This window comes from Aotus nancymaae, unplaced genomic scaffold (genome assembly GCF_030222135.1).
Source record: "Aotus nancymaae isolate 86718 unplaced genomic scaffold, 86718_ANA_hifiasm-v0.15.2.pri h1tg000009l, whole genome shotgun sequence".
NCBI classification, from domain to species: domain Eukaryota; kingdom Metazoa; phylum Chordata; class Mammalia; order Primates; family Aotidae; genus Aotus; species Aotus nancymaae.
The window spans coordinates 322,942-348,667 of record NW_026988420.1 but is presented as its reverse complement, the minus strand read 5'-3'; the positions used below and the strand labels follow the sequence as shown (position 1 = coordinate 348,667).

General features: G+C 38.9%; 1 protein-coding gene across 3 annotated transcripts in view; it reads left to right on the top strand.

Moving 5' to 3' along the window:
* Positions 1-23,631, top strand: part of LOC105730067 (protein POLR1D) — a 45,840-nt gene extending 22,209 nt beyond the window's left edge. For all 3 annotated transcript variants that reach the window (XM_012471076.2, XM_012471074.3, XM_012471075.3), the window contains exons 2-3: positions 4,829-4,903; positions 21,903-23,631. In XM_012471076.2, coding sequence (XP_012326499.2) covers positions 4,829-4,903; positions 21,903-22,170 — 343 coding nt within the window. In that variant the 3' untranslated portion in view covers positions 22,171-23,631. The remainder of the gene's footprint in view (positions 1-4,828; positions 4,904-21,902) is intronic.
* Positions 23,632-25,726: the final 2,095 nt, after the last annotated feature.

The window sequence follows — 25,726 nt, the reverse complement described above, 5'->3', positions numbered from 1 at the left end:
GCAGATGTTCAGAGTGTTTTGATCATCTGTCCATATTTTTTTATCTGTGATCTGACATCAAAGCTTTACTGAAGATCAAGTAGATAGTTCCATTTTTCTCTCTAAGCTTTATCACTCCATTATGAGAAGAAATTTAGATTGCCATAGCAAGATTTCTTTTACTTATATGTGGACAGCTCCACAAACTATCAGTTTGCCTTCAGCACTGATAATGTGTTTGGCCTTTTAGATGACTTCCAGTCAACAGCAGCAAATGGTGCTGTAGTCATTTCTGCCAATATTCTAAGAAGTCTCTGTTCTTGTCACCAAGTCATGCTTGTTTGAACACATCAAGAAGAGAGTAGTCTTATTAAACGATGTATTGCCTGTTTTGAACCTGTTTTTCTGTCCATCATGTGACAGATACTGTACTCTATAGTTAGCTGATCAAAGGAGACTTTTTAAAGACAGAGAGACACAAATGAGGAAAACTTTGAGCCTTATGTTCCTAACTTGCCTTCACCATCGCACGAAGATGCCTATAGCTCCATCTGACTGACTCTGTCATTTTTTTTTGAGCAGTTATTTGAGATTTAGCTCTCTGATTTTATTTCTTTAAAATTCTCATTTTCCTATGTTCTTTATTATTTAATTTGCCTCTCAATTTCTGGTGCTTTGTTTCAGTTGCCTTCAATTTCTTGCTATCCCCTTCTGTATACTGAAGCAGTTAACCCTCAGTTGATTAAAGTGATTAAAAAGAAACAGACCCAGATAACTCAAAACTAATTTGTTTGACTTTGGATTTTAAGATGATTTTGTACCAGATTTGCATTCCCACTTGGGTTTTATTTAAGCTGCTATTATGATCAGTTGACATTCCTTAAGCATGTACCAGCTGGTTAATGGAATGAACAGGCAGGCCTGGGGAAGCTGGGCTAGGATGGAAAATTGGCTGGAGATAATACACACATGGATCATTGAAAATTGATTGTGGTTTGCTCCTGTGCCAGAAAACCTTCTGCTTAATGACCCAGCTCTCTTGGGTTTCCATGGAACTTAGTATTCTAATACAATTAATTGGTTTTACAAAGAAACCTTCAAGATATTGACAAGAATCAAGTATAAAAAGTAGTATACCAAGAACTAAGTTTGTATCTGAATAATTTTTTTGTCTTTTTTGTTTTTCTTTTTTTTCCTTTTTTTATATCTGAATAATTTTTTAATTGTTTCAAGGTCTATATGTACTTGGTTCTTGTATATCTATTTGCTTTTCCTGTATTTTAATTACAGTTTACACTTCCTTCGTCTTATTAAAAACTATCTTGTTTCATGCATATTGATGTTTCATGATCTTTGATAATTTAAGTATTTTGTCTCAGTGATAATGTAGAGTAGAAACTGGATTTATAATTTCCTTGCCCTATAATTCATTAATGAGATTTCTAGAGGAAACAACAGAGGCTACAGTAGTGGGGAAGCTGCTACTTTTTCCTCTTAATTTTGAAGGTAGTGATACTGTTTAAAGGTCAGAATATGTGATTGCTAGAAATTGTTGTTTTCTTCTTTGGAAGTAAAGCTCTGTAGAGGGAGCTTATGCAGGAGAATTTTGGGTGGGAAGTAGCGAATGCTCAACATTCTTAGGAGAAAATAGTGATCAGTCTTCCTTCATTCCTTCCGCCTCTCCAGTATCAGCCTGTCCCCCAGTTCTCTTTGAATGAATGCAGGAATGACACTCTGTTAGGCCTTTTTCTTTTCCCATTTATTTTATTTTTTGCCTTTTAATGATAAACGATTTCTCCAGGATTTGCTATGCAGATGTTTGTGGAGGAGATGGTCTAATAGAAGGATCAGATGATACCTAGCCTTAAAAACAGAGGTTGAGTTTTGCTTGCTTTGTTCTTCTTTCTTGTTGCCCTCTCCTCCCTGATCATTAGCAGTGTTCCTTTGGGTAAGTTAGTCAATGTCCCTGAATATCACTTCCACATTTGTAAACTGGTGGTAATAACTATGTTATCATGGTTATGTAGGATAGTACTTGGTATACTTAAAGCTCTATATTGGCATTAGTCGTTGTTAAACCAGTTGCAGATACCTAACTTGGATAGATCCCAACCATGGGAATGGGTCACTCTGCACCACATTGACTGTGGACAGCGGCTAAGCCCCCTTTACCTATGAGAACACTGCAGACCAGCTGATTGAGCACCCTTCTACCCAGTCTCTACTTCTCTTTTTATGGTCTTTCATCCTTGGTGAATCTGTTTCACCTCAGGCAGTCTTTCTCATACATATACCTTCTTTTCTCTTTGATTGTACTCGTAAACCAGAAGGCATCCTTAAGTGTGCCAGGTAAAGTTTATAACAGTGCTGGAGGCAGTTTTAAGTAGAATTGAAACTAAAGAAGAGTCACTGTCAAAATTCATAGCTCTTGAAAGCACCTGGAATGTGCCTTCAGGGTCTCTGCAAGAATCTTTGCTGAGTATCTTCTGCAGTTAGATGTATAGCATTTCAGCTGGATTCTCACTCAAATAAGCTTCTGTAGTCTGGTCCAGAAAACTAGGCAAACATTTTAACATAGTTTTTTTGGAAAAATGCATTCTAGTTTTTTTATAACTGATATATATTTTGTTCGTGATTGGGGAACTGCCCCAAACAGTTTTTTTCCTGATTATTTTTGAACATTTATTTTGACAGAAGGAGAGCACATAGGTGGATCTAAGTATGATTGATTATCTCTTTGTATTTTGAAACTACCACACTAATTTATGGGAAAGGAAGAGGCATATTTGGAATATTTACACACTTTAATTTTTTTAACTTAAATCTATAAGGGTGAAAAAGGATCTCTTTTGGAATTAGGATAAATTTTTTTTGAACTACAGTAAGAGACAAAGTCCCCAGATTATTTCAGCCGGCCAAAAGTCCCCAGATTATTTCAGCCGGCCATATCATTATTCTAAAGAGCTGGAAGAAACAGCAAATGTGATCATCAGATGCACTTACCTCTTGTGATTCCATAAGGCTGGGCTGTGAAACCTGTGATTGAGGAAGTCCAGAGGGCAAATAGGCAAGCACGTCAGTTCCTCATTGACCTGCAGCAGTGGGCCCTCCCAGGAAGGATCAGAAAGTGTCAAGCTGCTGAGTTAATTAAAAAGACGTCTTTCAAATATCTCAGTAAGAGTTTATTTAAAAATGGTTCTACAAAATCAATCAGATGTATTTTTGAAGATTAAGAAGTGGTGAAATAGTTTTAAAGCATAGTATTAAGAATATGGAGGTAAAAAATGAGAAACAGATGAAAAGTTGAAATTGTTTTCTTTGGTGGGTAGGGCAGGATAATGTAGAAGACTGGTGTATTTTAAGTCTTTTAAATAATACTTGTCTTTTTAAGTTATGTGCATGCTTTACTTTGATAAAAATCAACATGAAATAAAACATTCTTGTAAACAAACAGAATGTTAATATCATTTGAAGATTAAATAGTATATGGTAGTATTATAATAGTACCATTATAACAAAAAAAAATCACCTTAAAACTCATCTTACTGTTTTGATAACATCCCTCCAAACGTTTTTCTTTTTTTTTCTTTCTTATTATTTTTTAGAGACCAGGTCTTGCTAGGTTGTCCATGTAGGTCTCAAACTCCTGATCTGAGGTGATTCTTTCACCTCAGCCTCCCAAAGTACTGGGATTACAGCCATAAGCCACCACACCCAGCCTTCTCCAAATGTTTTTCTATGTAACATATATATGTAAATAAACTTGAAATTTAGATTATTCTACACATACTGTTTTTTTACCCAGCTTTATATACTGTATATGTTATGAGTGTCTTTCTCTGCCAAAAATTCATTCGTCTTCATTTTTAATGACTGTCTAATCTTCTGTGTATGTGGATATGTCATGATTTATTTAGCCAGTCCTTTGTTAGTAAATATTTAAGTTTTCTGCTTTTTTCTTTAATTGTTAACAAGTAGTTTAGATATCCTTGTACATAGAGTTTTGCATACTTATTTGAATATTTTTATAGGACAAAGTAAAATTTCTAGGTTAACTGGTACGTACTGTTCTTAAGTTCTTTATTGTGTTGCTGGATTGTCCTCGAGAAATGTTAGTCAGCTTCAGTCTCCATTAGGAGAGAAGAAGGTATCCATATCTCTACCCCCTCACTAACTAATGGGCAGAAACATTTATCCTTGTTGAGTTCACTGGTATTCCTTTGACTAACAGTCAATTTGAAAAACTATAGATATATACATATTCAGCTGTTCATGTCTGTTGGTTATTCAAATAAGAAAAGAACATTCTTATATTAAAGATATATTATTTGGCTGTCTCATATCGAAAATATTTTTTTCAGTTTGTCATTTTTTCTCTTCAGCGTTGCTTCTCTTTATTAATAGTTTCTTTTACGCCTGTAATCCCAGCACTTTGGGAGGCCGAGGCGGGTGGATCACGAGGTCAAGAGATTGAGACCATCCTGGTCAACATGGTGAAACCCCGTCTCTACTAAAAATACAACATTAGCTGGGCATGGTGGTGCGCCCAGCTACTCAGAAGGCTGGGGGAGGAGAATTGCCTGAACCCAGGAGGCGGAGGTTGCGGTGAGCCGATATCGCGCCATTGCACTCCAGCCTGGGTAACAAGAGCGAAACTCCGTCTCAAAAAAAAAAAAAAAGTTTCTTTTTAATTTATGTGTTCAAAATTGTCAACCATTTAAAAAACAATTTGCCCAGCAGTCATGCCTCAAAAGTTAGTTCCTGTCCCAAGATCATGGACCTGGAATGAATTGATTTTCAGAACTTAGTAGGGTGCCTGCCTCTCAAATGTTTTCCTTTTTCTTATCAGGAAAGCCATAGAAGAACTGCTTAAGGAGGCAAAACGTGGAAAAACTAGAGCTGAAACAATGGGACCCATGGGTTGGTAAGTTCTTTGAGTAATCTTCCTTAAAACTTAAGAAAAAAGTCTTAGCTAGAGATATAAATATGTAAGTCTTTAGCATACAGAGGAAAGGTGAAACTATGGAAGCAGAGGAAATCACTCAGAGATTAGTATAGAGTAAGACACTGCTGAAAACTGAATATTGAGAAACTCTAATAACATGAAATGGGCAGCGGGTGCATATGGAGGATACGCAGTGTGAGTTCACTGTCCCTTTAGTTCACAAGTCCCCCAGAGGTATTTAGATACACTGTGGCCAAACTCACCTGTGCAAGAGTAATATTAGGTTGTGTTTATTGTTTAAGAATTTCTAGTTTACTTATAGTCCTTAGTAAATTAAAAGTTATTTTAGGAAATTAATTTTGACTGTAAGCATTTTGATTATGACAGTTCAGCCATGTAGAATTAAAGATTACATTTGCAGATTATGTACAAAATAGAGCTTGTTAAAACTTAATAATTCATTGGCCATTGGTGATCAATTTTATAAAAAATAAAATAAAAATAAAAAATCTTAATATAGGCTGGGCACAATGGCTCATGCCTGTCATCCCAGCACTTTGGGAGGCCAAGGCAGGAGGATTGTTTGAGCCCAGGAGTTCGAGACTAGCCTGGGCAACAAAGTGAGACTCCATCTTTACTGGAAAAAAAGACCGACTTCTACTCTTCTAGGCACTACTTTAGTGATGCCATTTGCATTTGATAAATATGCTGAATTTGGATTTTTTTTTTTTTTTTGAGACAGAGTTTCGCTTTTGTTGTCCAGACCAGAGTGCAATAGCATGATCTCAGCTCATCACAATCTCTGCCTCCCAGGTTCAAGCAATTCTCCTGCCTCAGCCTCCTGAGTAGCTGGGATTACAGGCATGCGCCACCACGCCTGGCTTATTTTGTATTTTTAGTAGCGATGGGGTTTCTCCTTGTTGGTCTGGCTGGTCTCAAACTCCCAACCTCAGGTGATCCACCCACTGCAGCCTCCCAAAGTGCTAGGATTACAGGTGTGAGCCACCGCGCCTGGCGGAATTTTTTATCTACAGTTAAAAATGTACAGCAATGGAATAAGGTAGGTCATTAAAAAGAGTAAACTGTAAAAATGTGGTAAGAGTAGAAGCTAGACTTCTAAACATAGCTCATTTTGTAAGTTTGACTTTTAGAACCATGCACATGGTTTACCTAAAATACAAAACAAAAATTAAAATAGAGGGAAAAGATAATACCTAAAAATCAAGCAAAATAAAACATAGACCTAATAAACCATTGAGTAAATGCTTAGCTACATAGAAAGAAACTATTTCAAGTGATCTAGAATTTGACTATATTTCCAAAAGATAAAAAATTACTACAAAGAAATTGTTTTCAGTCATCATACTGTTAGTAATAATACTGATATTGCTATTGTGAAAATATTATATAGTAGGATAAAATAAGCAATACTTTCTATATATAAATACCAAGATTTTCCATATTAAAAAGCTACAGATATAAAATCCAAGAAATAAAAACCTACCTATAATCCTAAATTTGAATCGGAAACATCAGTATGAGGTTGTACTAGATTTTCTCTTAAAAAAGAGAGGGAGAGAGAAAAGTTTTTTCTAACTTTGTTCACAGAAAAGGCCTAGAAACAATGACCACCCACCCAATAGCAGTGAGCACCCCGGTGCCAAAATTGTGTTATGTAAATATCATTTCTCTCTGAAAGGGACAGGGATCCTTAGAGTAAGAACTGATTGCCAACCTGAAGGAAGTGCCCAGATTTAGCCAAACTGCAAAATTAGAGGTCACAGTCCCCAAGACTATTCTCACTTCTTACACCAACTGCAAGTTCAGAGGATTCCCCCAAACTACCGCCGTTAGCTTCAATAATTCACTGGAAGAACTCATACAATTCACTAAAATCTGTTATGCTTGTGGTTATAGTTTATTACAGGGAAAAGATACAAACTAAAATCAGCCAAAATAAGACACAAAGATCCGAGTCTGGGAGGAGTCCAGATGTGAAGCCACTGTTGTCCTCTGCTCCATGGAGTCAGGACATGCTACCCTTCCAGCATTGGTGTGTGATAATAGGCATGGAATGTTGCCAAGCAAGGAAGCTCACCTGAGCTGCAGCATTCAACGTTTTTACTGGGGCTTCATTACATAGGTTTGATTGATGAGTGGATGGATGGATGGATTACATGACTGATCTCAGTTTCCAGATTGACTGATACCACATAACCCACAGCTCTCAGCCTAAGTCACATGGTTAGTCTTTCTGGTGTGGCCAGCTCCACCCTAAACAAAGACATTTCTATCAGGTATGACATAGATTACTTTCTGGAAGCTAAGGCAAAGGCCAGCACTCTCTTTGGGCCAGATCAGACTTTTCACTACATGGGCAGGAAATGTATAAGAGAAGCTGGAAAATCTTGTCATACGAGAAAGCAAAGAAACTGTCAAAGACCAATATACTCATGTTAGAAAGACTCAAGACCCACTTGAAATGTCTCCGACTAGTCATAGATGAGATAATTTGATTTAAAAAACAAATTATTAAAACACCTAAAATGTGTTAAAATCTATAAGTTCATAATGATAATCATGAGAAACCTGGTAGTCCCTTTTATAGGATGCTAGGGAACCAAATCACTATTCACAAAACTGATAAATAGGAAGAAGTAAGCATTTATTACCCTGTTCCCTGTACAAATGATACTTCAAACTCACTAATTAATTGATGAAAGAAAACTTTACAGAAGAATTGTAACTAACACATATAGAAGGATTATAGAATAATATTATCATAATTTGAGTTTCAACACATTCTTCAATCCTCATACCACAAAAAAGATGCAAGAAGAGCAAACCACCATCTCTGGGACGTTCTTGTCAAAAAATTGAACCTGAATCTGATCAAGTCTCTAGTTAGAACTATTAGTTTGCAAGAAATACAGAGGGCAGAGGAACATGTTAAATGACACCATAAGGCTGCAATCACAAAAATCCAAAATGTGAGAAATTCTATAGGACAAAGAACTCAGTTTCTTTAACAAATGAATTACAAGGAGAAAAGAAAGAGGAGTATCCTATGAATTAATAGGTTTGAGGAACATCAAATAAAATGGGTACCTTGTTTGGATCTTTATCCAAATTAACTGTAAAAAGTCATGAAACAATTGAGGGTATTTGATGATATTAAGGAACCGATGTTGATTTTTTAGGTGTGATAGTATTGCTGTTATTTTAATTTTTAAAAGCCATGATCTTTTAGAAATACATTGTGATATATTTATGGATGAAATTCTATAATGAAATAATCTAATGTGAATGAGTCAATCTATCTACCATGTGTAATCATCTTAGCTTCAGTAATACATCTAGTAAATAATAGATATATTATTTTGAAGTGAATAAATACTTTTAAAAAATGCTCAGCTTTAATTTTGAATATTTATATTAATAGATATAACCCACATAAACAAAAGCTCTCTGGGGTATCCTCAATCATTTTTAGGAGTGTGAGTGTAAAGTACCCTCAGACCACAAAGTTTAAGAACCACTATTACAAGACAATTGAAAAAAATATTTTTCTTGTCTTATAGACTCATGGGAAAGTGGGAGGATGGTTGTGAAAATCTGGTGACATAATGTGTATGAAAACACCTAACACAGTTCCTGGCACGTAGCAGTTAGTTAGTAAATATTAGTTAAATCTGCTCTTCTTTCCAGCCCTCCTCTGTCCTTTACAGAAATAAGATGCCTCACTATTGTGAGTCAGATTAGTACAGACTTTTTAGGCACAGGGTGCTTTGGTTTTGGATATAAGGCTGGATCTTCATCAGGATGACAGTAGTCACTGGTCTAATCTAATACCTGTTAGAAAGATTTAGCATAGGGCTAAAATCATGCAGTTTATAAGTGAGTAGAAAATATCAATCATAGTTGTTGCTCTGTAAGAAGCATTCAAGGGGATTGGTTGTTTCTAGCCAGCTCTCCAGATAGATGTTATTTATCCTGGCAACTTTAGTACCACTTATTGGCTTAGTAAAACTTTCTGATAGTAAAAGAACTAGCCTATCAATGCTAGTTCTGCTCTCCCTGGGGGAAGTTACCATGGACACCAGACTGTCTTGAGATTTGTGTGGACGTTGTACTCTTCGGGAATAACAGCAGTTAGGTTGGCAGTTCCAGGAGTTACTGGAAGGACCAGGCTCCTTGAAGTTTTCCAAATCTCCCAATCATAGGGCTTGACTCTTTTCTGCATAGTCTAATTTAGTAACAGATATTGAGTCCACATTTCAATTAGCAGAAAGGAAGAAGAAAAAGAAGGAACACCCCTTCCCTTTAAGAAAATTTGCCATGGCCAGGTGCGGTGGCTCACGCCTGTAATCCCAACACTTTGGGAGGCTGAGGTGGACAAATTACTTGAGGTCAGGAGTTTGAGACCAGCCTGGCCAATGTAGCTAAACTCTGTCTCTGCTTAAAAAAAAAAAAGAAAGAAAGAAAAATTAGCCAGGCATGCTGGCATGCATCTGTGATCCCAGCTACTCGGGAGAAAACAAAAAAGAAAACTTGCCAGAAGTTGCATGTACTATTTCTTTCTTTCTTTTTTTTTTTTTTTTTTGAGACAGAGTGTCACTCTGTCACCCAGGCTGGAGTGCAGGGGCATGATCTCGGTTCACTGCAACTTCCGCCTCTTGGGTTCAAGCAATTCTCTGCCTCAGCCTCCTGAGTAGCTGGGATTACAGGCACCTGCCACCATGCCCAGCTAATTTTTCTATTGTTTTAGTAGAGATGGGGTTTCACCATCTTGGCCAGGCTAGTCTTGAACTCCTGACCTTGTGATCCACCCACTTCAGCCTCCCAAAGTGCTGGGATTACAGGCGTGAGCCACCGCGCCCAGCCTGCATGTACCATTTCTACATGTACGCCATTAGCCAGAATTTAGTCTGATGTCTACATCTAGACTTAAAAAAAAAAAGTATTTGCAAAACAAAATGTATTGAATACAGTAATTTTGGAAACCTCTTTGATGTCTGACTTATGGAAGACACCTGGGTTCTTATATCTGCTTCTGAATTCAATCTATTGTAATATGTTATTTTGGCTGAAGTATATAAAGAAAATACTACCTTATGTATTTTCAAAAGGAGGAAGTATTTCAGTAACTTTTTTGGAAAACTGTAGATATTCTTCTTTGATACTACATCAGAACTTTGCAAGTAACTCCAACAAGTAGTAGTTTCTTAATATTCTCTTAATAATGTGAATTTTTCCTATTCTTTTACAGTAAAAGCCCTTTATGTAATATCCTTGTACTTTGGCTGGATCTTCTGCTTATTCTTGATTTTGTAACATCGTCATCAGTCATCTGGAAATATGGGCTCACTGAGTTATAAAGCTTCCAAATGTTGACACGTCATTATATAATATTTTTAAAATAACATTTGTAAATATCATTACTAATCTCATCAGATAAGTCTTTTAAGTGTCAAGGAAACCTGTCAAGTTCACAGTTTACCAAAATTCTAATTTCCATTCATCTGGAAGCTCCAGTTGTATATTGGCAACAAATACTGTGAGTTGTCTTCCTTGAAGTGACAGGCTCACCCACACCTGACGTCTGAATAACCAGCTAGTTCAGTTTGCCACTCTGTCACACAAGTACTTTTACTTGAGGCAGCCACCATAATCTCAAGTAACAGAAGTGCTTTGTATGTATTTCCCAGTTATACACATACATTATTAAAAAGACAGATGCTCAAGGGTCAAAATTTAACAAAATTGTTAATTTTTACTGCTTCGTCAAGGACACTCTCAAGTAAAACTGGCCATTTTTAACTGGAAGTGCATGGTGGTAAAGAGTACAGTGACCACTGGTACAGTTTATCATCACTGCCTTGATTCTTGCCACTGTTTTCCTTGTTACTTTTGCACCATCAGTGCAAATGTCAACCCTGCGGAGAAAAGCAAATTATATCAAAACTGTGGAAATAGGTTTGACTTTGTAGGTTCCCTCATGAGTCTGGAGGGCCCTCAGGGTTCACAGGTCACACATTGATTGAGAACTGCTGCTTAGATAGGTGCCAGCAAGTAAATGCAGCAAAACAAGGACAATAGGAGGGGAAGAAAGGAGACAAAGGGTCATTTTTTGAAGATACGATGTTTACTGTTAGTGGTTCAGCACAAGATCAACATTCAAAATCAATTCCTTGCTTATACAGTCAATAGCCCACTAGAAAATATAATGAGAAAACAGGAAATTGTGTGAATATATATGTTTACGTGCTCTGTGTAATATATTCACATGTAATACACAAATGTATTAATTTTTGGCTGAACCATGTGAAAATTGATTGTAGGCATCTTGATACTTCAGCCCTAAATTCTTCAGCATGCAGATCTCGAAGACGTTCTCATACATAATCACATTGTAATTACAGTATCAATGAAATTAAGGTATAATTTTATATCATCATCTAACATCCCAAAAATGTCTTTTATAATGGTTGCTTTTTTGTTTGGGATGCAGATTCAGGATCCAGGCAAAAATGTTCCACATACTGGATTTGCTTATGTTTTCTTGATTAGATTCAGGTTAAACTTGTTTGATTGGAAGGAATATTACAGGTGATGTTTTTATACATCTTAATTACAACAGGTCAGGAGGACTTAATGTCAGGTTGCCCTTGGTAAAGCTAGTGACTACCAGATCTCTCCATTATAAAGATGTAGTTTTTCAGCCAAGATATTTTTGGGGGGAATGGGATGAGAGTATTGCATGTTCAGATATAATAATGGACTGTAAATTTATAGTAAGACATTAGTGTAAGACTAAAGACATTAGTGAGAGAAAATAGAGAACCAAGAATAGAGACCAGGGGAAGGAAGGGAGCAGAGAAGGAAAGAAAACCAAAAAAAGAATGGAGACCCACATATGTATATGAACTAACTGTGGAAAAAGGTCATTGTTCATATTGGTGGTGAAAGGGTGGATTATTTAGTAAGTGATGCTAATACAATTGACTATTCATCTGTAATACTGAAAATTAAAAACTAAACATACAAAATATGAATCTTACAGAAGAAAATATAGGCTAATATTTTGTATAATATTGGCAGAGATAGGGTAGAAACATTGCTTAGCCAGGCACAAAACCTAGAAGCTATGAATGAGACATGGCAGATTCGACCATGTGCTAATAATAGTGAACTTCTACATAGAAAAATGTACCACACAAAAAGTTAACTTGTAAAAAGACAAGTGGTAGACTGGTTGAAATTATTTGCCACATATAACAGACAATGGACTAATATTCTTTTTTTTTTTTGTTTTTTTTTTTTTTTTTTTTGAGACGGAGTTTCACTCTCGTTACCCAGGCTGGAGTGCAATGGCACGATCTCGGCTCACCGCAACCTCCGCCTCCTGGGTTCAGGCGATTCTCCTGCCTCAGCTTCCGGAGTAGCTGGGATTACAGGCATGTGCCACCATGCCCAGCTAATTTTTTTGTATTAGTAGAGACGGGGTTTCACAATGTTGACCAGGATGGTCTCGATCTCTTGACCTCGTGATCCACCCGCCTCGGCCTCCCAAAGTGCTGGGATTACAGGCTTGAGCCACCGCGCCCGGCTTGGACTAATATTCTTAATACTGAAAAAACTTCTACAAATCAGTTTATAAAAAGAAAACCGGGCGCAGTGGCTCACGCCTGTAATCCCAGCACTTTGGGAGGCCAAGGCGGGTGGATCACGAGATCAAGAGATCGAGACCATCCTGGTCAATATGGTGAAACCCCGTCTCTACTAAAAATACAAAAAATTAGCTGGGCATGGTGGCGCGTGCCTGTAATCCCAGCTACTCAGGAGGCTAAGGCAGGAGAATTGCCTGAACCCAGGAGGCAGAGGTTGCGGTGAGCCTTGATCGCACCATTGCACTCCAGCCTGGGTAACAAGAGCGAAACTCCATCTCAGAAAAAAAAAAAAGAAAAGAAAACCATATCTCTCTGTGTGTGTGTGTGTGTGTGTGTGTGTATCAAAACTACAAATGGCCAGTAAATAAACATACTGACATATTTATTGAGTACGTAGCAGAGCTAGGCACTATTTTGATACTCATGTATCTGTAAACAGAATGACAAAGATTCCTGCCCTCTTAGAATTTATACTCTAAGGAGGATGGAAGTGCATGCGTAGATATTTATATTCCTCTTAAATAGCCCTTAAATTTTACCCATTAGATTGACAGAAATGAAAGAGGCAGTAATCCAGTGGAGGTGACGGGATGTGAAGGGACGTGAAAAGGGGTGCTGTGTGCACTGCAGGCAGTGGTGTGGTCTGTTCTGTGCAGGGCTGTGGGCAAAATGTTAAGTCACAGTTCTCTGTGCCTCTTTACCCAGAATCTCTGCTCCCAGTAATCTCTCTTTCATAGAACCTCATAAATGTGCGCAGACCTAAGTATAAAATTATTGTGCACATTTTGATAGTAAAAAAAATGGAAACAGTCCAAATGTCCATAGATAAGGAAATGCTCAAATAAACTGTGGTACATACTACTATGGAATATTTCAGTCACTAAAAAGAATTCGTCAGCACTGTATTTTGTCTAGTATGTATGTGAAAAACTGAGTTGTGGACCAATGTGTGTAATCCTCTATCAGCCAGGTCAGGGAAGGCCGTGGGACCCTGTAATGCATAAAAGTCTGTGAGAAGTCAGGCCTGCTAACAGTGAGCACTAAGGGAAGCATGAGAAGGGGGAAATGCTCTCCACTATGATCCTCTGCCTCTTTTACAGTAATGTATAACAAATACGTGTTCTATTTATCACTTCTTAATAGAGATTTTTGTAATGAGAAAATAATCTGCAGAGGTTTTTAGAAATACAGATCTCCTTCCTGCTACATTCTAGGACATTCTGACAGAGAAGTCTAAGATCGGTCCTACAGGTTTTTTTTGTTGTGTGTGTGTGTGTTTTAAAGCTTCCCAGAAGATCTTATCAACTAAGTTTGGGAAGCACTGCTCTGAACAATTGAGCAAGTCAATCCCATGAAGACTTGACTTCATTTAAAGAGTTTATCTACTTTTCTCTTTCTCTCTCTTTTGTAATGTTTACATTTTGACTTTTTATCTGTGTTGCTCTGGAAGCAGGAATCTCTGGGTACTTGGTTACTCCAGGGGAACCTGCTTTTGCCTAGCCAGTGTTCAGTCCAGCAGTTCAGCACACCCAAACAGATATGGGCTATGAAAGGAGGTCTGGACCCATGACAACCATGGCTTGCTTCTACTCACTGGTGCCGGGCCAAAGGGCACCTGCCCTCCATCTGCTCATCCTGGAAGATCACCTGGTTTCCATTTATTTAATAAGTGTGTGTGAGAAACTTTTAATCACTAGTCATTAGTTCCCAAATTTATCAGCACATTTGGAATCACCTGGAAATCTTCAAAACATACTGATGCCTATGCCCCACTATCAGTGATTATGAGCTTGGGGTGTAGCCTGGGCTTTGGTGTTTAAAAGAGATACCCAGGTGATTCTAAAGTGCACACAAATTTGAAGAACATTTTTATAATCCCTTTTTTATTAAAAAGAATGATACCAGCCTACTCTGCATAATCCAGAACAATCCTACACCTTGGCCAGGGGCAGACAGCTCCTCTGTGCTGAAATAGCACTTAGGTAGCCTGACAAGGTGTTCGGCCATGAGAGTCTCAATCCCGTTGCTGTGGAGTGGACCTTCTTGGACAATTCTTAAAAGAGTAGCAATCTGTTGTTCACTAGTGACCATGGCCTCTTTTTTTCTAAGTATCTAGAAGACCTTTTATCTGCTTTAAAATTTACAATAGAACTAGAGTAAGTGACATTATTTTTCATTTTGGATATTCTGTAAGAAATAGATGGTTGAGCAGATGCCAGAAAGAGATTGCTAAGCTAAAGAAAATGCAAGTGGGATGCCATTTTTTATTTTATAAAGAAAGACACCATTTGGTGTTATATTCTTCCTTGGATATATTTCAGCAAAAGAATCTCTTCAGAAGCTGTTGTTGACAGAGGCCTTAGAGAAGCTGAAATATTGGCTCATATGACTTCCTTTTAGTCAACGTAAAGGAATTTATAAGCATAAATTTCAGAAATTTGCCCAGCTTCATTGTCTACAAAGCTGTTTTTATTCTGATCACATTCACTGTAGCTTATCTACTGCCTAATACAATTTTTGAGTCTAGTGCCTGTGGAACTTCAGCCTTATATGTGGAAAAGCTTATATTTTGGCAAAATAAACCCTAAAGGTTGAATTGAGAGAAAATGATTCTTGAGTTCTCTTAACCCAATTAAGGGGAATGACATTTTTTGATGCTTTTCTGTTTGGATTGAGAGTCAATCTGGAGATTTGGAAGAAACTCACCCATCTTGTTCTTCTAGTTTATGTCATCAACTGTTGATTATTGGAAAGCAAATAATTTCTCCAGTCTTTATCCAGACATGTGTTTATTTGTTTATGTGAATATTCACTGGGCACCAGTAGGTATGTTAAGAGGCCAATCATGGACAGCAGTAAAGAAGATTCACTTTCCTGGCCTTAAAGTTTTTAATCCACTGGTGGATATAGATAAACAAGCAGGTGATCACAGTGTGGCACGCCATGCTGACTGTGTTAGAACCAGTGAGGAGGGGAGCAAGGGCTCACATCTCAGACAATTCATGGAGGAGGCTGTTGGCAATATTTTTAGGCCACAGAGATCCAAAGCCTTTTTACGTAAAGAACATGAGGCCCAAAGAGGTTTCCTAAAGCCCTGGCTACTCAGTCACTGATGGGACTATAACTTGGCTTTCCTATCTGTCACTTAACACTCCTTGTGCGACATCACTTCTCTCTGTGGGTTATTGTCTGATAACATGCTGAAATGCCAACGCTTACTGCCCCTGCTTCCCACATTCCTTTCATATCCAGTTATGAAAGTGAGTGAGAGAGCCCTGAATGTGTTACTGTTAGAGCACATAGCTATGTAAATGATTTGCGTTGCTGAGGGAGCTAGAGGCTGAGAGATTATAGCCTTGCAGACTGTCTCACTGTGCTACTATTCACTTATCTGCTTCTGAACTTCAACTTCCCCTACCTTCTGTTCCTCTTGGTAGTCTCCAAAGACGGAGACACATAAACAGATAGGTTGGTATGTATCTTTGCTATAGGGTTAGCATAATGCTTTGCATATATCAGATATTTAAATATATATATACACACATATATACATATACATACAGACAAACATATGTCAATGATATTCCATTACTTTTAGGTACAGTGTTAGAGATAGTCATTGAACACCCACTGTGAGCCTCTGGACTGTTGTACACAGAGTAATTAAGGGTTAATAGTTTACTAATAGGGATTATAACACCATAAAAGCATTTTTCAGGTGGCCACATGCTGAGGCATTTGATTGCCAAATTGTAAACTGTAGCACCATGGGTGGTTATGGTAGTTGTGGCAGCATTGAACGGCAAAATGAGTTGTAATCAACCACAGCATCAAGATAACAAATATTCCCCTTGTTTCATGGAGAGTTGGGAATGAAGTTAGGCCTCTGCCTCAGTCTTTTTAGAGGCACTATTCCAGACCTACATCCATGAGAGTGCAAAGACATGTCCAGAATGGAAGATGTGCTGTTTGCTAGTATAGGAATGGATTTGTCCACAGAATAAAAGAACGAATTGAAGTACACTGCATGGAACCTTGTTTCCATGACTCCATGGTGTCTGTTCCCTAACCATAAAAATAATTTTTGTGACTCCTTATTTCCCACTACCTGTTCGACTTCACACATCTTAGAATCAGGCATGTTTAAGGGACTCTCCACCTTTGTCCTTGGCCGTGTCGGTGACTCTTCTGGGCTCCTGAGTGGCCTGCTGTCCTTAGCAGACCTGTCACTGTGTGTGCATCTGCTGCTTCATGCCTGCCCTTGAGGAGGATCCTCAGCTACAGTGTGCTGACAAGCTTTTCACCTGCGGTTTCTTTCTTGACTGCTCTGTTAATTGGCCATCTGGTTAGACTGCAGTGAGTCTTTCTCTGCTCCACTCCCTCTGCCCCATTCCAGACTCCCTGGTTCCAATCTGGCTCCACCTCTTACTAGCTTGGGATATGGATAAGTGCTTTATCTTTTCTTTTGGATGATGGTTGTGGAGATGAAATGAGGCAACATTGGTAATGGAATAGCACAGGGCAATTGTGTCTTCAGTGTACCCTGTTGGCTAGTGATCCTGTGTCACTCTCAGGTCCCATTCATGAGATATTTTAGAAGCAAAAGGTGGCAGGTCTAAATCTGTGGAAAGTTAGATAATACTACCTCCCTCCTTCAGCAAGAGAGACAAAAAAGATGAAAAGTGTCTAATCCTAGCCCCAGTCTTCGTCTCTCCAGTGGCAGATTCTCGAGCAGTCAGCCTTTCCCATGGCATGTGGAAGTCTTCCTCACAGCTTCTGAGCCCACAGCTTTGAAAACGAAGGAAATTGCTTTCCTTTTAAAGTTTAATATAGATAGAATGTCAGATCTCAAATCTGACAGTGTGTCATTGGTACTTTCCAAAGCAGACTTAACCAGTCTCATGATATTTAGGGTTTATATCCATTTATGTTGTTAGCACCTTAAATCTGGGTCTTAACATGTGCGCTAGCATAACTTTCTAGAAACAAAAATAAACTACATATTAAAATAGCCAGGGTGAGAAAGTCACCCTGCAAGTCAGAGCTAAGGCAGGAAAGCAGCTGCCCTGTCCTGTGGCCTCCTCCAGTCCTTTTTCCAGCACACTTTTGGGGCCTAGTCAGTGACAGATGGTGCAACACAGCAGGCAGCTGTGGCCCTGTGATCTTATGCGTGATTGCAGGGCTCAGATGGTTACCTCAAAGCTGATATGAGAAAAGCAGGGAATGGTGGAGTGTCTAATGCCAGCTTATCATGTCATCTCAAATACTGTGGGGGTTCAGGGGAGGCAGGAAATGGCAGTAAGAAATATTTTCCTAATGTGATGAATGAGCAGAGAAAACTTTTCTAAAGAGATAACATACAGAGCATGAGTAGAGGATCCTAAAACTGGAAGGGACTCTAGAGTCCTACCTACTTCAACCTTTAGTTTTACATCTGAGGACAAAATCCTAGAGGATTTGTGGAACAGTTGGAAATATAAATGATAAACTCAGAGGTAGTATGTAGTAGCCCCTTGATCCCTATAGCAACGCAGAATTGAGATAGCCTGGAATCTGAAACTTTCAAAAATACAAATCTAACCATTTAAGGTACCAAAACTTTTTAAAATTCTAACCCTTTTTTTAAGTACCAAAACTTTTTAAAATTTTAACCCTTTTTTTGGAAACATGTAAAACGTCTCATTAACTTTTAATTATGGCTTTTTTCTTAATCTTTTCTTTCATAGAGAAACTTCAGATATTCTAGTCTGTTCTTGATTAACTTATTATCACAGGTGATTTCAGGCTTTGGGATGACATTTTGAGTTGCCATCTTGGAATAATTCTGGATACATTAGCCTATTTGAGAGCTGTATGTTCTCTTTCTTGTGAAGAGAGAGTAAATAGTAATGTAGGTCCACCATCCTTTGTCTAAAACCTTTCTATCTAAATAAGTCTCTAATTTTAGATATTTCCACATTTTAGAAAGGTATTACAGCACAGATAGCATGTACCACACCCCTCACCACCACTACCCTGTACTTGTTCAAATGGTATTATGTTTTTAGCAAAACATATGAATGTTTATATTAAATGGGATAAAGACCATATAAATAGCTCAGAATCGGGTCAGATCAAGTTTTGCTGGCAAACAAATTTTGGTGTCATAAAAATAACTTGGTTTTAATGGGCTTTTAAATTTTGGAATTAGGAATAAGAATTGTGGACCTGTAGGTAACATTTGTTGCAGTTTGCTATATGCCACATACCATGCTAAATGCTTTATGCATTATCTCATTAAAGCCTCACAATAACTTTGTAAGGTAGATACTTCTGTTATTCCCATTTTGCAAGTGAGGGAAATGAATGCAAAGAGGAGTTAAGTAATTTGCCTGTGATCACACAGCTAATTAAATAGTAGTCTGTGAACCAAAGCTGAAATTAACTAAGTGCCTATATGTGTCAGGCATTGTTCTGAGTACTTTACATGTTCTCATTCATTTGATCTGCATGCAACCCTTTAAGATAGTCGCCATTATTATCCCCCCTTAACAGCTAAGAGACAGCAGGGAGATTACATAACATGCCCAAAGTCCAGTCTGATAGATAGTGTGATTCCAGAGCATATGTGCTCAGCCACTGTCTCATGTAGTTTGATTTCTTAGCAATGAAACAACTGGCTGTGAGAGTCAGCAAAATTAATTACTACCTTAAAGGCCAGAGAGGCTCTCCCCACTGATTCCCTCAGACATTGGTTTTGATGTTGCGTCCTCATACTTGTATCTGTTAAATGCAGATTTTGGAATTTCTTTACACAAAATTATTTACTATATGTACCTTCACGTCTGCTTGCAACTACTGTATCTCATTGCCCTGCCCTATTTATTAGTAGAGTGTGGATGAGCACTTGTCATCACTTCTAAAATGTGCACTGGCATGCCTGGGAGATGTCTGACTTTCAAACCCCACCTCCACCCTATCCCAGTAAACCAAGATCCCTTCAAGCCACCCTTGGCTTTTCACCTAGAATAGAATTCCAGCCATAACCAACATTTAAAAACTGCATCTCTGATGTTAAAAGAGATGTAAATGCCAGTTTTCTTGTGGGAATTATTCTAGAAAACCATCTCATTGTCTGACTAACTCTTTGGGTCACTATGTTGAGTCAGTGGGTTACACTAGCAGTTGGAAGATAGGTGCAGTCCCGTCTGCCTCTCGGCATGAATGCTGCAGTTAAGTAGCAGGGCTTTGCTCCCCTCAAGGAAGCATTTGGTTTTAAAGACGATCTGACATTGCGGATAGCAAAATAGAGTGGAATTCACCAGTAGTTACCAAAGGTTTCATTCTGAGATCCTGGACGACCATCACATCTGAGGAAAGTACCTTTCCTTGTTTAATGCAGAGAAGAATTGGCCAGTTTACTACCACTGAGATGGCCCACTTCAGTGAAAATACCCCAGAATTATTCTGTAGCTGGGCATGTTTCACCAGCTATTCCTAGCCCTATATATCCAAGAGACATATGTAGTTCATTTGCCTATAAAAAAGATTTTGCTTCTATAGTAAGCACCAGGTCACCATTGCCACAGATGGGCCCTCTAAGCTTTTTACTTTCTGTGATGAAGCGTAGTTTTTCCTGTAGGCTGTCAGTGTTACGCTGTTTTGGAACATGCCAGTGTATAACACTGTCTGACTTCACCAAAGCAGCACCTGCATTGAGTAGTACCGTCAGACCCTTCAGGAGAACTCGGCTTGCCTCTAATCACGTGCCTGCCTTCCTGCACAGGAGTGCCCTAATGCCAGCATGCCCCCAGGAGGTAGAAATGTCTTTACCTTGAGACTACTAAGGAAGCATGACGCTGGTGCACTTTTTCTGGAAGCTCCGTGAAGCTCTATAGTTCGTACCTGGCAGTACTTGCAGAACTGTTTTTCCTTTGTTACCGCCTTTCTTTTTTGCCCCTCATCTCATTCACTGGGGCTTCTAAACTCCAGAGCTGTCACCACCTCTGAATGTTCCCACTGTTATTGCACTCCACTGTCCTTCTCTAAATTTAGTTTCCTCCTTGTTCTAGTTCATTCCTTTGTCACTTTTCTGGCTTCACCATTAAACAGGCACAGCACACTGGGAGTAAACATTGATTCTTCTCAGATATTTTCTCTGTCCTTGAAGGCTCAAGAGCTACCTACTTGCAGCAGGAGGCCTTTTCTTTTTTTTCTTCCTTTTACTTCCAGATTCGGTGCCATTTTGGCTTTCCGAGGTGGTCTGAACTCTGTAAGTGATGAATGACTGCTTGTGCTTCCCCTGTGCAGTACTAGTCCACACAGTTCCTACGGTGGAGTGCTGTTGGCTTGATTTTGAGGCATTGTGTGGGGTTCTCTGTAAATCAAAATGTATAGAACGGCGGCTCTTCTACCTGCATTTTTGTTTAATACCAGCCACCCTGAATAACATGATTCTGGGGATCAGCATACTCCTAAACTAGCCCATTATATGACAGCTACTTCAAGGCCAAGAGAAATGCAAGTTCTCATTTGTGTAGGGTCATCTTTTTGAAAATGAAAGATTAACACCTGAAAAAGAAAATAAATATTATCTAAGATCTTATTAGATCTCTAAGCATGTAAATTAGCAATTTGATTGGTTGCAGCCTCTCCTAGGTGAACTTGAATCATGAAGCTACTTAAATATATCCTGTACTGAAATTCACTAGAGCAGGAGAGTGAGTAAAGCTCTCTTCCACAGAGCATAGCCTGGCATCCTGAAATAGAAATGTAAGAATTTTTTTAAGTAAAAGATTAGTGCATATTTATAGATTCTTTACACAATTTTTTTTTCTAGAGTAGATCATTTAGCTCCTGTATTTAAGATACAGCAGAATATACTTTTTTGGCTCCTTGAAAAGGAACAATTTTCACTATCTGGTAATAAAACACAACACAGAATAAATTTAATCCAAAACAGATTATATTATAGTCAAATCGGGCACCCACTAGTTGAAAGAAAATATTAAGTGATTTTGTTAATTCACAGTGTGGTCAGTACTGGTACATAGGAACTTCAGCAGGAAATTTAGTCCCAGGAAGGAAGAAAGATTTAAAAAGTGTTCAGACAGGGCCTAGGCAGTCTTGTCTCAAGAATTCAATCGTCTTGATTTTTTTTCCCCCTGGTACTCAGAGTTTACACTAGGTGGCATGCAAGGAAAGCTAACAAATTCATAAACTCAATTCTGTGGGAACAGGAATCTTTGGTACTAATCACGATAGTGGGTCCAGCTTTGGAGTTAACCATTTGATTGGTGATGGTTTTTCTTTTCTCCCTGCAACCCCAGGATGAAGTGTCCTCTTGCTGGTACCAATAAAAGATTTCTAATTAACACAATTAAAAACACATTGCCCTCTCATAAAGAGCAAGACCATGAACAAAAAGAGGGCGATAAGGAACCAGCGAAGAGCCAGGCCCAGGAAGAAGAAAACCCGAAGAAACACAGAAGCCATCCTTACAAGCACAGCTTCCGTGCCCGAGGTTCCCTCAGTTACTCCCCACCACGGAAGCGGAGCAGCCAGGACAAGTACGAAAGGCGGCCCAACCGGCGGTGAGGCCAGAGCCAGGGCCAGCCAGCCCTGCGGGCTCCGTGCTCCTTCCGGTGCGGTGTGCAAAGAAGGTGTTAGCTGGCAGGGCAAACATCTGAGAGTGACTTTTACAGTAGATCCTTTGTTGTTCTTAAAGAGGCTGCTGGCCACCGGCAAAAAATGACCTAGCAACTCTTCCAGGAAACAAGGACAAAGGAGGATGTCTTGGCAAGTTTAAGCTACTTCTGCAGTGTAGCAGACATGTATTATTGTTAGTCTATCTTGTTTGGAAGTGTGTTTCAAAATACGTGTAGAATTTAAAGTTTTCAAAGATTGTTAAAACTAGTTCCAATTTTTTGGTCATTTCTCAAAAAAAAAAAACTTATAAATCGTATATGTTACTTTTTGGGGTATCAAATTTAAAATTTAGAAATCATCAGTCCAGTGACCATATTTATGAAAAGCCGTAGCCCTCCAAGGTCTGGGAATTTATCAAGAAACTCTTTGATAGCTCTGCATTTGTTTCCCTTTAGGTGAACAATGTAGGACATCCTCAAAGTGGCTTTGGATTTCATGCTCCACTTTAGTTACCAGAGGTTAAAAAATGGGTTCTCTTGTTTTCTGTGCATTCGCAAACTCATTTATCAGAACAACTTTTCTATATTTAATTTTTTTAATATATAGGTTTTAAGTGGTGCTTTAAAAAGATCCCTCACAAGTTAAAAAAATTAACAGTTATTTCAGTGCTAGATCTTACCAGCTAAAGACTTATGATACCACTATTAGTATAGTTGTTCCAGAAATCTTCATTTTAAATAGAAGTGTTTACAGCGTCTTCTTCCTCACCCCCGAGTATTGGTTTTCAGTACCTATTTTAACATATAATTACAAACCTTTCAAACCTGTATTCCTTCTTTACACTCAGGAAATTGTCACCAAGCGCCATCCTCCCTAGTCCACAAAAGGAAGAAGATGAAGATTCTGTCTCCCTGTTCCCCCTCCCCAGTTTTCCAGTGTCTGAACATATTGCCTGGCTGTCCCAAGATCATCACCATGCCACATCCCTGCTCCCCACTTCCTGGCAGCCAAGGAAAGCCCTTTCTACGTGCTAGAAAGAAATACATCCGAAGACTTAGCTTTGGAGTATTAGAAACTAGAATAGACTTCTCCGCCACCGAGCTGCCGTGCCATACCCTCAGCCTGCTAGGGAGTGACAAACTCAAAGCATTTTAATCCACCCCTTCTCCCACCCCAGATCCCAGGGACTCATTCTGTGACTTTGTCACCACACTCATTCCTTTCAAACACAGAAGAGGAATCATTGCTTCATCTGACTTTATTCAAATATAGTAATGCATTAGCCAAAATTATTTGTGCAAAATTTGAAATGTTTTGTATTTAAATATTAGAAATAGCACAAAGTCATGGAGTTTTTAAAAATTGTTATAATTAAATAAAAATAAAGCTGAATTGTGTCATTTGTCTATGCATTCTGTATTTTTTTTTATCTTTTATTTATTTATTTAGTTTGAAACAGAGTCTTGCTCTGTCCTCCAGGCTATAGTGTGATGGTGCGATCTCTGCTTATTGCAACCTCTGCCTCCCAGGTTCAAGCAATTCTTTTGCCTCAGCCTCCTGAGTAGCTGCGATTACAGGTGTGTGCCAACATGTGCAGCTCATTTTTGTATTTTTAGTAGAGACAGGGTTTCACCATGTTGCCCAGGCTGGTCTCAAACTTCTGCGCTCAGGTCATCCGCCTGCCTCGGCCTCCCAAAGTGCTGAGATTACAGGCATGAGCCACTGCACCTGGCCTTGCATTCTGTATTTATAACACACTAACGAGTTCATTATTCTTTAAAAGAAAATCACTGAAATGAACACATTTTTGTACTCAAAATTAAGGAAGCTTTTTAGCCTAACTATACTTACCTTTCTTCTATGAGTTGTGTTAAAGGACAAGTGGCCTACAAAACCATTTTCCCTTTTAAAAGCACTATTCTAGGCTGGGCACAGTGGCTCACACCTGTAATCCCAGCACTTTGGGAGGCCGAGGCGCGTGGATCACGAGGTCAAGAGATCGAGACCATCCTGGCCAACATGGTGAAACCCTATCTCTACTAAAAATACAAAAAAAATAGCTGGGCATGGTGGCGCGCACCTGTAGTCCCAGCTACTCGGGAGGCTGAGGCAGGAGAATTGCTTGAATGCGGGAGGCAGAGGTTGCAGTGAGCCAAGGTTGTGCCACTGCACTCCAACCTGGCACCTGGTGACAGAGTGAGACTGTCTCAAAAAAAAAAAAAAGCACTGTTCTATTTCAGAAAAGTTTATTGAACTCTTTAGGATTCTGTCAAGAGCAGCCATGATATCCTGTATAAAATTGTCAAGAGCAGAAGAATATCCATTTTTATTCCCTATCTGTACGATAATTGTTAGGGGAAGGATTGGTCAAGAGATGCATGGACCAGCCACCTTCTGTTTCTGTGGTTAATATATTGGTGCTGCCAAGAGCTCCCATGACCTGTGTTACTATCTGATTGCCGTTGTAACTACATTTAGAGATCCCAAAGCCTGGGATAGAGGTTAGAGAAATTGAATCTTAGTCCTGCCTCTGTTTCTGGCTAGCCTCAGGCCTTACCTGGGTCACTTTTCTGGACTGCATTTTCTTCATCTGCAAACTAAGATGTTTGGAGTGAGTCTCTAACTTTCAATGAGTAGAAAAAGAAGTGCAAATAGCCCTAAATTTTAGGAACTGCATTTCATGGTTCTACTAGAAACCAATAAGACTTAAACGCAAATGCAACTTGACAGAATTTTTTGTTTTACCTCATATTAGGAAACATAGTCTATAAGAAATGTAAGTGAAAAGCTATGGTTCTCAGCCGTATCTAGTCACCTATTGGTGGCTAGTCTTTCTGAATCACCCATGTATGAAGCAGGAGGGACTTAGGGTAGGTCCCTCTGAGTAGGTAATTTAGACATTTTTATTTGGAAACCCATGTGGGAAATCTCAGTGGGTTTTACTTTAGGGCTCAGTGGGCCAAACACTAAAGGACGTTTCCTCAGGGCTGATTCTGGAAGATGGCTGTAGAGTTTTGAGTATCCCTGTGGACTTTTTTGTTTGTTTGTTTGTTTGATGGGAGGTTGGCAGAGGGGGCACATTGGCACATCCGCTTCAGATCTACTCGGTAGAATTTATTCTCTCATTGATTATTCAAGTGACTTAGCATGACACTTAAATTTTATAATTAGTTACATATTCGTCACTCATGCCATCACCTTTGAGTCATAAAGAGTATCTGGTGGATAAGCAGTGCCTATAGACATTATACGAGATGGGATCTTGATGAAGTGAAGACTCACCACTTTCCTCAGAAGTATTCTGTGTCCTGGGGTCCAGAGGGATGTGTCCCTCCCCAGAGGAGCTGAATCTAGGAAGCCCATGTTCTCCCCCATGAGGTGTTGATAGGCTGTATTGGACCTGTGTGGACAGTAACAGTGATTGTCTATCAATCACCTGTGGCCAAACGCTGTTACACCTTTTACCTGTGTCTATGTAGTTATCCCTCAATCCTATGAAGAGATG